General features: G+C 48.1%; 1 protein-coding gene across 6 annotated transcripts in view; it reads right to left on the bottom strand.

The window, feature by feature from the left end:
* The window catches only part of Slc12a8 (solute carrier family 12 member 8), a 147,792-nt gene that overhangs the window by 67,939 nt on the left and 63,324 nt on the right, over positions 1-16,529 (bottom strand). For 5 of the 6 annotated variants that reach the window (XM_034515388.2, XM_076942841.1, XM_076942844.1 and 2 more), the window contains one exon: positions 6,933-7,046. The exons of the other annotated variant lie outside the window; for it this stretch is intronic. In XM_034515388.2, coding sequence (XP_034371279.1) covers positions 6,933-7,046 — 114 coding nt within the window. The remainder of the gene's footprint in view (positions 1-6,932; positions 7,047-16,529) is intronic. 6 annotated transcript variants of the gene reach the window in all.

Genomic DNA, 16,529 nt, shown 5'->3' with positions numbered 1-16,529 from the left:
TTCAGCATGGTGACCATGAAGACCATGCGACCATGGGGCCATGGCTCTGGCAGGCTGTGGCCTTCTCTCCCATCCCTCTGCCTTGCTAAAAAAAACTGTTAGATTACATTCCTAAAGCTAGCCACCAAGGTCCATTCCCTTATTTGGCCACTTCCTCTTCCTGAAGCTGACTACCAAGGTCCAGTTATCAAAATATTGAAGTCCAGCAATCAAAAGCCCCCTCTGGCTCACCTAATTAACATGCCCAATTAAAATTAAACACCTCATCCTAACATGGATAAACTGCCACTTGCCTATAAAACATGTATATATCCCCTCTATCCAGAGACAGTCTTGTCCCCACTGGAATAAATACCCCTTCTCCCTCTCCCTTGTTCCCTCCCTCTTCTCCCTTGTCCTTTACTTCTTGCCTTTGTCTCTTATTCCCTGCCCTCTGTCCCTCTGGGGCAAATACATCTTTGTGCTGAGAACTTGGTCTTGGAGTTCCTGAGCTGATACCAATCTCTTGCACCAGGCTAACCTGGGCTATTTTGGGAAGGAAGGTTATGTTAAGGGCATTTGGAGATGGAACTTTTAAGAGGTAATTAGGATAAGATGAAGTCATAAGAATGGGACCACATGGTGACTTTAGTGGCTTTATAAGAAAAGAGGGCTAGGTGGATGTGGCCCAGTGGTGAAGCAGGACTTACTCTACATGTATGAAGCCCTGGGCTCCACTCCCTGTATCATAAAGCAGTAACAACTACAACAAAGCCCAACGGCCCAGCCCAGGGGCACGACCCTGTAATTCCAACACCGGAAGATAGAGGAAGGACTGTAACAAGAAGGGAGGGGTGGAGAAAATCCGAGCTAGCATGGTTTGCTATGTTTCATCACGTGACACCCTCCAGCCTGTTCTAACATGTCACAAGGCCTTTACCAGATGCTGAGCAGATGTTGGACACTATGTTCCTGAACCTTCCAGTCTCCAGAATCACGAGTCGAATAAACTTCTACTCAGTCTCAGGCATTTTGTGACAGAGGTAGAAATTAGACGAAGATAACAGACCTGTTTCTCGTAGAAACAGGGAGGGCTTAAATGTGTCAGTATAATCAAGAGCTCAGCACAGTGTCACATGATAGAATGACAATAACAGTTATAGATATAATAGCTTTGATAAAATTACAAATTCTATAAAATCTTTAACCAAGATAATATCATTATATACAATATAGTATAATATAATAATCTAATATAAACAGAGCTTCCTCTCTCCTTTTCCTGCCCACGAGTCCACCAGAAAGAAGTGGTATCTGCCCCATTCTTTCTTGATCCTCTCTACTCCTTAAACCTAGAGTCCCCCATCTCGTCCAGCAGGTGCTTGCTCTCATTCATGACAGACAAAATGTGAAGGAGACGGGGAAATAGCTTGGAGCTGGATGATTGGTAGGGTCAGCACTGATAGCCCGGATCAGGGAGGGGTGTCAGAGAGACAAACAGCAATCCGGGCTTAGGTCCTGCAGACAGACAGCTTGACAGGATGCATAGGTGTAAGCAGGAAGTCGTGCTCAAGAGTCAAGGACATCACAGAAACAGACCTTGACGAAGATGGTGACTAGGGCCATTCTGGTAAAAGCTGCTGGTTTCCCATCCAAGTTTTTTATGCTGGGTGTGGTCAACCACAGCTCTGAGTGCTGACTGTGGCCAAAGCGCCTCTTATCCTTTCCAGTAAGAGTTTGGGATTTGAGGACAAGGGTTATGTGACTTCATACAACTGGTATTTTTCTCAGCAAGCTCCTTGAACTGTGGTCCTGGAGGGGCTGCCTCCGTAAGGGTGTGTTTGGGAAAGCCCTGTAGGGAGGGACATTTTGCTGGTACAGCTTGGAGAAGGAAACTGCTTTGAGGAGCAAAGCAAATGAAGAATCTAAGCCAACCCCTATTCTCACCCCTGCAACCCCTACCACAGGGTGTGGTAGAGCCCAGCTTGGTGAGGACGGGAGGTCAGGCTCCATAAATACTGTGGGGGCACCACACCTAATATTCAGCTGCTCCTCAGAAGTCACCGCCCCACTGGGATAAAGTATCTAGGTAATGTACGTGATATGGCTCTGGAGGTGGGGATGAAGCAAATATGTTTATTCTTCAAAGCTTTCCTCTTGACAGCTAGGAAGAGGATGGTGCAGGAGGGAGGCCCAGCCATGACTCACTCACAGTTCATCCCTGGCAAACCTATCACCATGGAAACTGCCAATCATGTACGCTTTTCATAACTTAACTGAACATCTGCCAGGAGAAAACAAGTGGTTTGAATCAATTTCCCTGCTTCCATGTTTACTTTGGGGCCCCAGTAAACAGAGCCAGGGGAGGCTCCATTCTAAAGCAATGGGAGGTCCTGCTCTGCTTCCTAGCTGTCTGTATGATGTCTGTTGGTCCTTCCCAATCTTTTCTGTGCCCCTCCTTTCCCAGTTGGGAAAACAAAACAACCCCCCCCAAACCCCAAACAAACACCCTCACATCAAAGGTTCTCAGGCTGATGGTGAGGAACAAGAGACTCACCGGGCCTCTAAGATGGAGGGAACAAGCCCATATGGATGGACACTCTACTCAATATTATAATTTTAACACATGAACTGTTACAAAATGACACTTTCATAGAGCACAGAAAATAAATCTGTGAGCATACATATGTGTTGGGGGTAGATATTCATTCATGTGTGGGGGCGTGGGTGAACATGTACCATGACACACATGGCAGGTGGGCAGAGGACAATCTTGGAATGTTCTCACCTTTCTACCTTGTTTGAGACAAGGTCTCTGCATAAAACAGGTTAGCTGGCTTGAACCTTCAGGAGATTCTTCCATCTCCACCCCCATCTCTCGAGGCCTCATTGTAGGTGTTTACACTCCTGTATCTGGTGTTTATGTGTGTTTCAGTGAATAGAACCCATGGCATCAGGCTTGCTTGACAAGCACTTTCTGCAGTGAGCCATCTCCTCAGCCTCAGAAAATACATCTCAACCCATATTGTTAGGTAGCTATCTCAGATGAAATACAGAGACCTTGCCTGGAGCAGAATTTGCAGTGTGGTTATCAAGAAGGAAGAGTGGATTAAAAGACAGTAAGTCGGGGGGACTGGGGTGTAGCTCAGTGGTAGAGTACTTGTCTAGAATGTAGCAGGCCATGGGTTCCAGTCCTACCAACTGCACATATGTATGCACACACACAAAGAACAGAAGAAGGGAAGGGGAGCTGAGTGGCTGGCCTGGCGACTGATCTCAGAGTTAACTGAGGTCAGCTCTGCCTGCCAGGTGGCATTCCCAGGCTGCAGGATTCTCATCTGGAGAGGGGGCTCACTCCCCACCCACTCAGGACAGGTAGGCACTGTCCCCTACTTTACTCAGCAAGTGTGAGAACATCAGGATCATACCCCCAGGACAACCCTCCTGGGGTCTCAGGGACACCCAAGAGCAAGAGCACAAGCAGCCACTGGGAGGTCCTGCTGGCCTCTGATCCAGGGCTTCACTTGGGGGGTACTCAGGGAGACTCAGCTGGAGCCCTATGACTGTGTAGTCATTGGTACTGGGGAAGGATGGGGCAGGAGGGGCCGGTAGGCAGGTTCAGATAGCAATCGTTTTCCTTTTCATTTCTTCTCTTTTCCCTCATTCTTTTTCTGTCCATTCAACAGGAAGCTGACTTAGGTTTGATTGACAGCTTTGAGAGAGATGTGCAGAGAGTTCTCCTGACTAATGTTTGAGCTCGTTTCTCCATAGCCTGGGCCCTTATGATGTTTCATAGACTCAGAGAAGTGGACAAAATGGCTGGTGACAACATGGGGGACCAGAACAGGATCTACATAATTTGTGGGGCCCAATCAAATAAAATTTCAGGAAAATCTCTTATTCAAAAATGGATGATGAATTTTATCCAAAGCAAAGCATTATACTAGGGGAGAGAGCTGGTGTGAATGCGCTGGTCATGCCTTAAAGCAGATGGGCCTGGGCATCTCCCCATTCCATTCACATACAAGACTGGCCCTAGGGTTGGGAGTAGGGAAAGATAGGCTCTTAAGTTCTGGAACAGTGAGGACATGGGACCCTTTCCATGGCAATATGGTAAGGACCCAGAGGACTCAGAAAAGGAGGGTCTGGGAAACGCTTAGATCCCAAGCATAGAGTTCTCACGTTCAGCAGGTTTCTGGTCTCCCAATTCAGCTTAAAGGAAGGCCCTGCAGATAGGACATGGGAGGGCCTGGCTCTGTACCAGATGCTCAACAGCATGACCACTTGATGTGTCTTGACATTGGGTGAAAGCCCAAAAAGGCTGGAACGGTGGAAGCATAGCAGCACCAAGTAGTGACATCCAGAATGATTGACGTTAGCTTTGAGTCATCCCGGTGGGGTAAAATCTTAAGAGTCAGAGATCAACTCTTCTCATTTTATAAACATGAAAGAGACATATCATTCTGGTCAATTGATCCTGCAGATGAAGATCCTACTACGCAACCCTAGTTTCAGTCTCATTTCTAAGATAGGGGAAGTGGTAGTGGGTGGACAATGATTTAACAGAGCAGTCGGTGGTAGACATAAAGGGCCGTGAAGAGAATCCAGTGCTATCTGGAAGGTAACCTTGTCGGGAGGGACTTGGAGGGTTCTAGAAAGGAGGTGGGCGGTGTCAGAAGGTAGGTGGGTGGTGTCAAAAGATGGTGGGCAGAGTCAGAGAAGATGGGCAGGGTCAGGAGAAGGTGAGTTGTCAGGAGTTAGTCCCTATTGTTGGATGCCATCCCTGAGAACAGGAGAGTAAGAGAAGAGCCAGTTGGAGGAAGGCAGAAAGGGTTTGGCTCTGAAGTCATTGAATCTGAAGTGTGCCAGTTGTCAAACAGGCCACTGAAGAAACTATGTGCTGAGGAGAAGCCTGGGCTATCGGGGTGGATGTGGGAGTCGTCAGCTCTGTGGGTGATAATTAAAGGGAATTGGAAGAGATTAAGAAGAGGACAGGGCTGGGGAGATGGCTCAGCTGGTCAAGTGCTTGCTGTGCAGGCATGATGACCTGAGCTGCATCTCTAGAACCAAGGGATAAAGCCTGGTATGGTGGTATGGGCTTGTAATTCCAGTACAGGGGAGTCAGAGGCAAGCAGGACCTTGGAGCTCACTGGTCAGCCAGCTTAACCAACTTGGCAAGTTCTAAGCTGCCAAGAGACCATGTCTCAAAAACATGGAGACTGGAATCTGAGGAATAATACCTGAGGTTGTCTTCCAGCCTCCACATATACGTGCACACACACACACACACACACACACACACACACACACACACACACTGAAAAGAGAACGGGCAAGCAAGCAGGCAGGTGAGAACACAGGGATGGAAGGCTCTGGTGGTGTGACAGGCATCCAGAAGGAAGAGGAAGCGGGGGCCACTGAGAGGTCAAATAAAGCAAGAAATGCTCACTGCTTAGTAGTGAGGTCAGTAGGATGTCACTGATGACCTTGGAAGGATCCAGTTCATTTGGGGTGATACTCTGAGCTCCAAAAGGGGGGGAGTGCAGTAGAGATGAGCAGACAGGGAAAGTGCAAATAGGGAGCCATCTTACCTGGGGAGGAAGAAGAGCAAGGGGCCTTTACCAGAGAAGAGTGTGGGGTTGGCGCATGACGGTGAAATGTGTTTCCTTCTGTTTAGCAGCTTTCTTCAAGCATAACTCAGATTCAGTGAGCTGCACGGCACCCACATAGCCGCCAGCATAATCCAGAATGTACTGTCCATCTGAAGTGTCCTCCTGTCCCTCCATAGCCCTTCCTCCAACCCCGTCACCCCCTTCTCTGGGCATCTGCCTGCTCTCTGTAAGCTAAAGATTGTTTCTTCTAGAATGTTATAGAAATGGAGTTTATGTGATTTTTAAAACTCTTTTTTCCTAACGTTTTGTATCTTTTTTTGTCTGTCTTGCTCAGCATAATTATTTTGAGGCCCATATACATTTTCTGTGTATGTCAATAACTTCTTCCTTTCATGCTGGTCTTTTTGTGTGGCTGAACCACAAAAAAACTGACCTGTTGATACTCATCCAGCTATTTCCATTTGGGGACTATACAAATTAAGCTGCTTTGGATATTTTAAGTATTTGTTTTTATTTTTAGTGTGTGTGTGTGTGTGTGTGTGTGTGTGTGTGTGTGTGTAGTACAGTGTCTATGGAGGTCAGAAGAGGGAGTCTGATCCCCTGGAATTGGGGTTGCAGGCAGTTGTGAGCCATGTAGGAGCTGGGCACTAATCTCTCAGCTTTTGCACGTATGGTAGATGCTCTCTCTTGACCTTGGAGCCACCTCTCCAGCCCAAATTAATTTGCTTTGAATTTTTACATATCAGTCTTCACACAAGTTCGTGCTTCCAGATAATTAGGGGTGGAATGGCTGGGTATTTAGAATTTTTAAGAAACTGTTCAAAGTTTTCTAAAGCGGTGTGACCATTTCATGTTCCCCTCGGTAGTACGGGTGCTTTGAATGTCTCCACAGTCTTACACTCTTATGAAAGTCTTGTTCACATAGACATTCCAGTAGCTTCTCCTTTTCCCACCCTTTGTGTATGTGGAGGAAGGGTGACAAGAAAGGACACGACACACATAGGAAGCGGAGGATAGGAGACAGTGACTCCAGATCATCAACAGAGATGTGCCCTGGAAACATCCCTGTCTTAAGCATTTCCCATGGGCCACCTATCATATGTTAGCTTCTTGTCTTCTCGGCCAGGAACCCACATGTGACGAAAGAGCTCCACAGTCTCCTTCAGAAATTATGAGCAAGTAAAACCATTGTTAAAAGAATGGATTTTTAGTCAGAGCCAAGGCCATCACCAAAGTCAGCTTCAGACCCCAGAGCACATGAAGGCCAACTGTGATGTTGAACTCAGGAATTGAGTATTTACACCCCTAAGGCAAGGGTGAGAAAGAACCCAGAGTACCTACCTGTAGCTGCCGGGAAGAATACCCCAAACACAGTGAAGAATGACTCCCCGGGGCTGTACTCTGGCAGAGTGTTGCTCTGTAGCAGTTCTGGGGAGTATCCAATAAAGCCATGTTCTGTAATGACACAAAGGAGTGCCGATGGAGGAGAGTGCCCAAGGGGACAGCGTTGGTTATAGCATGGATTCTTTCTTTTTGAGACAATGACATACTCTGTAGCCCAGGCTGGCCTGGAACTTATGGTATAGTCTAGGCTAGTCTCAAATTTACTGTGATTCTCCTGCCTCAGCCTCCTGAGTCGCTGTAATTACAGGTATACATCCATGTGCACACATATAATACTGAACATTCAAAGGCAGTGTGTGTGTGTGTGTGTGTGTGTGTGTGTGTGTGTGTGTGTACATGCCAGTGAAAGAGAGAGGAAAGAGAGAGAGAAAGAGAGGCAGAGAGAGAGAGAGACTTGGAAGTCTGACTTTCTGTGTCTGTATCTTTGGCTATAGAGGAAATCACATGGAAAACAGTGGTTAGCTTGGGGAGGGAAGACCCTTTATCTTTGCTTTATAGATTTCAGAATGGCTGCCAGGTCTTTTCAGTGAGGGTCTTTTTTTTTTATGCGATTGCTTTCTGTAAAAAACAAATTGGTTTTGCAAATAACTTCCCTGCTTAAAAAACGCCATGGCTCCCTGGGAGCTAAAAAATAAAGCCAAAACTCCTTAAGTTAAACACCAAAACTTCCCACAACCTGGCAACAGCCTGCATGACTCCTTCACCCTTTGTTCCCCCCACCCCTGCCCCCAGAGCACAGCATCCATCCTACCCCCACCCTACGCCTTCGCTGGGGCCATGTTCCCTGCCGTATTATCCCACTCTCTGAGCCATCAATAATGTGCTCAATTTTTTCTTCTCTCCTCCCCTCCCCCCAGGGCCTTGTGCAGCTAATCACTCTATCACACATCTCTACCCCCGGTTTTATTTTTAGTTTTGAGACAGGATCACTCTAAGTTGCTCGGGCTGACTCTGATCTCATTCTGTAGCCCAGGCTGGTCTGGAACTGTCAGTCCTGTTGTCTCAACCACTCAAGTGGCCGGCATCACAGGCCTATACCACCAGGCCTGACCTGTACTCATTCTTTAAGCTCAGACAGGGGCTTCCTTCATCTGTCCTGATCAGAACTGAGTCTCCCCTTCATTACTCTGGCTGTTTTATGCTCTGGCTGTTTTATTGGCCTTGAGAGATGGCTCAGCAGTTAAGAGCGATTGCTACTCTTCCAAAGGACCTGAGTTTAATTCCTAGTACCCTGAAGGTGTTCTAGCTCCCACATGGCAGCTCACAGCTGTCTGTAACTACAGTCCCAGGGGATGCAATGTCCTCTTCTGACCTCCATGGTCACCGTATCATATGCTCCACAGATATCCATTCAGGCAAAACAACTATACACATAAAAAGCAAGAAATTCTTTTAAAAAGACTAGCCACTCTCTATGGTGGTCTCTATGGAACACCACGGTTTTGTTGTTGTTGTTGTTTGTTTTGTCTTGTTGTATCCAACCTATCGATAGTACAGGCCAGAACATCGATCTGCCAACAGAGCTATGTCCCACAGTCCTCGTCTTAAAACTGCTCATTTTAATTTTAGTTATGTGAATGTATGTGTGTGTGTTCACATGGAGTTCAAACAAGAGCACAGGATCCCCTGAAGCTTGCGCTGCCTCATGTAGGTGCCGGGAACCGAACTCAGATCCTCCGTGACACTAGGTACTCACTCCTCATCACCAAGCCATCTCTCCAGCTCCTCGCCTATAGCTCTTGAGGTGAGAAATCCACTGTGGCTCACTTCCACGCTACCTGGCCCAGAATAGGTAGACCACACAGTGAAATGGTAGGCCACCAAATAGACCTCACAGTAAAATGAAACCTCTCTTAGATCTCATGGGCACATCCCCTTCTCCGGCCTCCTGCTACCCTCATTCACAAGACACTTCATTACAAGAACATCTGAGGTCTAACTTCTTCAAAGTATTCTAAATACGTTTGTGCATCAACCTCAACAACATCTGTCAAGTGCCTTCAATCCATTTTGCTTCTTTGTCGAAAGATGTCACTTTGAACAGCATATGAGAAGGTACAAGAAGGCCTTGGAACTCTGAGACTCCAGTAAAACATTCTCGGCTCAGGGACACCCCGAATATTCAGCTTTGCCTTTCAGTCTTGTCCCCTAAAATTAGATAGCTTGTGTCACCCCACCCCCTCACCGCCACTGCACACCACAGTACCCCAGAGTTTGAGGACAGAGCCCACTGCAGCTGCAGGCCTTGTCCATACCACCCACCATCTACCAAGACCTCCCTCTACAAAAGGAGCTCCCTCGGCTCTGATGGCTCCCAGGAGGCCGTGCACTTCCTCAGCTTCCAGGAGTCATAACTTCACAGGAAAAATACTCTTCAAGAAAATAATGAAGCTCCAAGAAGCACAGGGAGCCTTGGGGAGTCTGGTCCACACTTTCAAATCATTGTCAACTGTTCTCTCTTGGCTGCATACAGACTCTGTTCTGGCATATTAAATCCCAAGCACGGGGTTTCTGAATGGCTTGTCCTCCTTGCAGCTGGTCCTCCTCTCTTCAACAAAAAGCAATAACAAGCTAAGTTAACTTTAGCTTGCCCGCTGGCTGACTCCACAGACTAGTCTTCCTGAGGAGAAAACCAGCTCAGCCTCCCTTGGAGCTCAGTTCAGTCAGGCCAGGATGACGCACATCTGAGCCAGGGCTGTGCAACCCGGGCAGGCCAGCCCACAGCACATAAACACCTCATCCCACGCTGTTCCTCTCCACAGCCTCCAAGGAGGTCTTAGAACTAGAACTAGGAGGGTTTTGGTCCCCTGGCCTGAGAGCTTTGCCTGGTCAGCCTGCAGGCTCAACGGCCTTTTACTCCCTCAAAGATTGCTTAGTGGGGTCAGTTGGGAAGCCTTCTCTACCTCTTCCCCTCACACCTACAGGCTAAGAGAACTGGACAAGGCAGAGGCCTCAAGGCTGCCTCATATGGGGCCAAGAAGAAAAGCAGCTCTGACGTGTCCACAAGCACATGCTCACAGTGGTACAGAACACACACTAACACACAACTACCACACAGCAGAGACACTGACATACCCACAAGCATACATACATTGCACCTGAGTACACACATACACTGACCCACAGACACACATTCATACCTATACACAAGGATATTTCACAAGCAAACATCCACACCGCCCCGTTCACAAATACACTTATGTGTGCACAGGAGCACGTGTGGGCACATTCATACCAACACACTCACACCGACACACCCACGAGCACATTCACTGGCACACACAATCCTGCTACCCTAACCCTCTGCCCTGGGATAAGGCTTTCTTGGAGAGATAACCTTAACCTTGAAAAGAACCTGTTGACAAAGATAATGAATGCTTTCTTGAAATCATGTAAATTTGGGGAAAGGTTTAAGTCTCTAACTATGGAGAACTGAGATATTTTAGATGTCAGTGAAAATGTTTGAAGCCAGACCTAGAGGCACTGACATGTAACCCCAGCCACTCAGGAGGCTGAGAATTTTTTTTTTTTTAACGCTTTATTTATCAATATTTGTGTAAACATATATACTTATACACGTATACATATATAAACAATAATTAAATAATAAGATGTATTTAAAAAGTATGGGGGGGTTGGGAAAAGTGGGAAGAAGGAGAGAAAGGGGAAAATTATGTAAATACAGTGTTCATATATGAAATGGAGGCTGAGAATTTTGATTGACAGGAGGAGAATGGGGCCGAGGTATAGCTCAGAGTTTCACTCTTGCCCAGCATGCATGAGGACCAGTATCATAGAGAACCACCATAGTACTTAGTAGCATAGAAAACTGACATGCCATAATTATATCTAACACCTAATTAAAAAAAATAAAACCTCCAGTGTTATAAATACTAAAAATAAACGTACACATCTCTCTATCTGTCCCTCCTCCCTCCTTGGGATCTATCTCCCCCTCCTTGTCTTCCTCTCTTTCCCCATCTGACTTTTCCCTCCCAAGATAGATTTGGTTATGTAGCTTGGGTTGGCCTGGAATTCTTGACACACCTCGCCACCTCCCCAGTGCTCAGGTTACTGACATTCACCATCAGACCCAGCAATTCTTCTCCTTCAAAAATTTCCTAGAAAATCCCCACAGTTAAAAAAAAAAAATGAAGGTAATCTACTTATTATGAAAAAATTGTATCTTTTGGGAAAATTAATGATCCCACGGGAAGGCCAAGTGTCTGCAGGGACATCCCAAGTGTACTACCTTCTTTCTTTTATTTTTCCCTGTGTATGCTTCTCCCGCTTCCCAGAATGATTGGAGTAGATTATGAGAAAGTCATAAGCAAGAGAGAACAAACAACATTTAAGTAAGAGAGGAAGCTTCACCCACGACACAGCCAGAAGGGTTCAATAAGGCCTTAATGTGAAATCTGTGGCTGTGTCCATGAGACTAGAATTTGAGGCCCAAGGAGCTAATCTGATTGTTTTGACCAGGCTCACAGAGACAGGGCATTGGGCCTGATGGCTTGGCCCTATATAGGCTCTTTTCTCTCAGGTGAAAAGGAGTGTCTGAGACTGGTCTTATTACACACACACACACACACACACACACACACACACACACACGTCTCCCAAGCCTGTTGACTCTTGCGGGTTCTGATTACCTCCCCTCCCCTCAGGATTACAAGTCCCAGGACAGCTCATACTGAGGCTTGCCACTCTGCCTCCCACACAGAGTGGTCCTCTTCAGTTCCAGAAACCAGTGTCTCCCTCAGGCTTCATCTGGGAAAGGCAGGCAAATCCTGTGAAGCACCACAGGTCAGAGGCACCAGTTAGGGCTAATAGAGGCACAGCTGGGAGGATGGCCAGCCCTGTTGGGATTCCAGGTCTGTCTGCATTCAAGGTTTCCCAAGCACTCTGTTTGGAGGTTCTGTTTTGCAGGACCAGGGTGCTAGGCAAGTGCCCTAACCTTGAGTTATACCCCAACCAAAGCTTGCTGCCTGCAGCAGGAATGGCAACTGCTTGCTGTACAAACTGGATCCTGTCAGCTGCCATCTCCAATCCTGAAGGGCCTGGGATGCTGAGAGCCTGCAGCTGCTGCCTGTGAATGCGTCTGGGCTTGACCTGAACATCTGCTTCTGTAGCCACTGAGTAAAAATACTCCGGGCCCCTCCAAAAACAGAACGAGGGAGGGGTGAGAGAACCAAATCCTCACAGGCCCAGGCAGGAAGAGGCACAGTGATGCCCTTGCAGGCCTGTGTGTAGGAAGGCCTAATTTCTTCCCGGATTCCAGTCACTCCCCTGATGCTGCCAGTAGGCTGTAGTTCTTGGGGGCTTAGTGTTATCTCCTCAGGGGGTGCTGACAGAAGTTCTCCTCATCCTATAGTAAATGCCTTTAGCAGTGACAAAGAACCGCTGGTCTGGGTCTGGGTGCCAGTTGCCCAGGCTCATAGACCTAGCCACCCGGGTGCAGTGGCTTCTGGGAAACACGGTGTGGCACCTGTGGTGTAAGTACTCACCCAGCCCACTACACACACAGGCCATGGTGAAATGAGTAGAGGCTGCTGAGACCTTGGTGAGGGAGTCCATTGTGACTGTGGACTAACTTAGAAAATGAGGTTTCTAAAAATGTTGCTTCTGTGGGCTGTGGGCTGTGGGCCGTGGGCCGTGGGCTGTGGGCAGAGCTTCCCGCACCACGGGCTTTCTTCTGGGCTCACGTCCCCCACCCTGCAATCAGTAACCGATGACCAGTGAGTGAGTGATCAGAGACCAGCCAGACAAGCCTTTCCTGCGAATGGACAATGAGGCAGTCTGGTCCAACCAGGAATAGAAAGAGTGGAGGGAGGGCTCGGAGAGAGGAAGGGAGGAGGCGGCGCCCCCCAGACTGAGGGAGGGTGGGGCCTGAGAGATCACAGGAAGAGTAACTATGCAAGGAAAAGGAAAGGAGAGGCCCGAGGTTCTGGGAAAAGCACAGGCACCAAAACAGCCCCGAAGGGAGGGGCGCGAGGGACACTGGCAGGGGAAGGGAAGGCCACCAGGGTTCAGCACACTGGGATCCTCAAAGAAGAAGGAAATACAGTACAGTCACTGCCGGAAGTACTACTCAAGCCTCCTGCTGCATGTGGCCGGTCCTAAGACCCCGCCCCAACCCCCTCAGCTGTGGAATTGGACTGAAATCCAGAAGGGCCCAGTGTCTTCATTACCTGTCATCTTTTGGGGACAGAGACCCAGGCACGTCTAAAATAGCCTGACAGAGGGGTTTGGAAAGGGAGTGTTCAAAGGCCCCATCTCGCAGCATGGGCTACCAAGAGCCAGATGCTGAGCCACTGCCCAAGCCCAGAAAGGCAACAATGGACAGGAGGCGCTTAGTCGCTGGGATCCTGTCAGCCTGGGCTTTAGCCTTGTCATCTGCGGCTCACACAGAGGCATGGCTTTGGAAGAGGTCCCAGCTGGTTTTCTCTTGCCTGGGCATTGGGTGTGAGGTCTATTGGGTGTGCAGGCATAAGACTGCCCCGAAGCCCCTGCCCTGGCACTGGGAACCAGCAGACGACAACCAGCATCAACGAAGCAGCTACAACCTGTCACTGACATGGGCCTTGAGTGCTTTTTTTATCTTCCATGAGTCACCAATGATTTGTGGCTTTCCTGAGTGCAGATATGAAAAGGGGGGGGGGAGAAAGGGGCTATGGTCTAATTGACTGGGCCATTTTTAAAATTTGTATTTTTTAAAAAAAAATTCTCATACAATATATTTTAATCATATTCTTTCCTCCTTCTAAATTCTTCTCCACAACCAACTTCATATCTACTCTCTTCTCCCTCTCAATAAAACAAAAACAAAATAAGAAAAACAAACAAACAAAACCACAAAATCAAAACAGAAAAATTAAAGAAAAAAATCAATAAGACAAAAAATACCACAATAAAACAATAAAACACACACACACACACACACACACACACACACACACACACATCCCAAACCACAGAGACTGCTTTTTGTTGGCCAATGACTCCTGGGCTTGAGGCCTACCTGGAGTGTAGCTGATATTCCTAGTAACACACCATTGGAGAAAACTGACTTTTTTTTTCTTTCCCAGAAAGTTTCAATTACAAATAGCTTCTTGTTAGGAGTGGAGGTTTTTGTCTGACACTGCTACCATCCCCAAGAACCTAAGACTACTTAGGTCATGGTCCCTAGCGAAAACATACTGCTGTTATTCTGTTAAAGAAACCTAGCAATAAAATGACATCTTGCTATTCCCACAGATAGAGCATCACTCCATCCTATCAGAGAGGCCTCTTCCTACAGTAGATGAGAGCTAACGACAAGGAGACCAACAACTGGACACTGTCCAGAGAGTGAGAGTCTCTGGAACACCCTGTGCTAAACGGGATGTCTTTATCAAACGCCTCCGTCCAAGTTTCCGAGATCCATGAGGAAGAGGATGGACACAGATTGTAAGAGCCAGAGGCGGAGGATGACTCCAGAGAAACATCATTTTTCAGACCCAACAGGACGCACATGTAAGCTTGCAGAGACCAAGCCATTTTAACCACGAAGGACACTAGCGTGCAGCGCAGAAGCAGAATGTTTAGAAGATGCAGATACTGCCAAGTCCAGATATGACGGGTTCTCCCGCTCAGCACAATTAGAGGTGTCCTATAAAAGTGTTTTGACACGGAACTAAAGCTGAAGGTGGTGGCGCTTGCCTGGGACCTCACACTGGGGCAGGTGCGCGAAGAGTCTGAGGCTGGCTTCCGAGCAAGAGATGGCCTCAAAAAATCCTAAAAAGAATGGAACATACCCAGCGTGTACAGCTCATAGCCTGCAGAGAAGGAAGAGGAGATAGGACAGGTTTGGAAGAGGCCCCAGGGAATTCTGGGCAGTGAGCTGGGAGCAGCCCTCAACCTGCACTCTGGCCTCAGCCCTGGTAACTTTGGTCTTTCAAGGAGGGGCTAAGGAGAGGAGAGGAGAGGAATGAATGAGGTCTCCAATCCAATCCTGAGACTCCACCCAGAGAGAAAACATCAAGAGAGGGCTGGACATTCAGCAGGGGCCAGAAGGGAAATGTGCAATGGGGCTGGGCCTGCAGAGTCCACCCAGATTGCCCAGGGAAAGCAGCCTGGAGCCTCCTCTGTCCCTGGGGAAGGCCTCCACCCTGAGCGGGACAGGCTTCCAGGAAGCAGTAACCCCTCACATACCCCCCCCCAACCCCAGACACATACTGGCATCCAAGGGGATGAAGGGCCAGAGAGAGGAGGGGGTAGATGCTTTGGTGGGGGAGTGACTAAGTGTCCAGCAACTGGGCCCCTGCCACCGCTACACTCTAAAAGAGCAGCCTGGTTCCCTCGGAGCCAAGCATTCCTCCTTGTGGAAGGGAAGGTGAAATTTCCTATTGCAAGATGGTTACTGACAGCCAAATTGTGCCTTCTGTGACCAACCAATGTCCTCTGTTTTAAAAAGTACTTGGGACTGGAGAGACAGCTCAGCAGTTAGTAAGAGCACTGCTGGCTCCTCTTCCAGAGGACCAGAGTTCAATTCCCAACACAGCTCACAATCCTCAGTGACTCCAGTTCCAAGGGATCCCACACTGGCTTCTGGCTTCTGCAGGCACCAGGCATATGCTTGGTGCGTATTATACACACACATAATTTTTTTTAATTTTGTATTTATGAGCATGTGTGTGCATATCCATCTGTATACTGTGAGTGCACAGGTGCCTATGGAGGTCAGAAGGATCCCATGGAGCCGAAGTGGCAGGTGGCTCATGGATGCGGAGAAACTGAGCTCTCGTAGTCAACAGGGGCTCTTAACCCCTGAGCCACTTCTCCAGCCCCAACGTAAAATAAAAATTTTAGTCAAGGGTGTGAGAGTGTGGGGATGCAGGATGGGGGTGGGGGTGGGAGGTGGGGAGAGTGGGGAGGTGCACGCCTTTAATCCCAGTACTCTGGAGACAGAGACAGGTGGATCTCTGAGTTCAAGGTCAGCCAGATCTGCAGAATATGTTCTGGGACAGACAGGGTTACACAACAGGGTTACACAGAACCCTCCCCGCAATGTGTGTGTTGAGTGGGGAGGGCAAAGGGATGACATGACACGGGACAGATGTGAAATACAACAATAATAATAAAAAAATAATTTAAAAATGGTCTCTAATGTACTGAACTTTTCCCTTCCAGTGGTCTTGGAGTCAGTAAGTTGAGATGAGAAAAGATTTCACCCGGAGAGGCTGACTAAGAAAGGCAATGTTAAGTTCCAGGAATGGGGACCAAGTCGGACTTGGACTCTGAGAAGCAAGCATCACCTTGAGGCAAGGAAAACAATGGCTACTGGGGCAGACTCTATGTGGAGTGCTTTCCAAGCTGGATATTTAAGCTGCCAACAGCCTGGCACATTGTCTCAATGAGGTAGGAATCGCAAAGACAGGGTTCCAGGGCAGATTCAAACACTGCTGCCCCTGCTGGGTCCACAACTATCCCAAAGGTGCAGAGAGCCCTGGAAGGGAACCAGGAGCTCCAGGGTCAACTGGGGCCCTGCTTTGG

The sequence above is a fragment of the Arvicanthis niloticus genome, chromosome 12 (genome assembly GCF_011762505.2).
Source record: "Arvicanthis niloticus isolate mArvNil1 chromosome 12, mArvNil1.pat.X, whole genome shotgun sequence".
Lineage (NCBI taxonomy): Eukaryota > Metazoa > Chordata > Mammalia > Rodentia > Muridae > Arvicanthis > Arvicanthis niloticus.
Note: the sequence above shows the minus strand (reverse complement) of the source record. Positions and strands in the feature narration are given on the sequence as shown.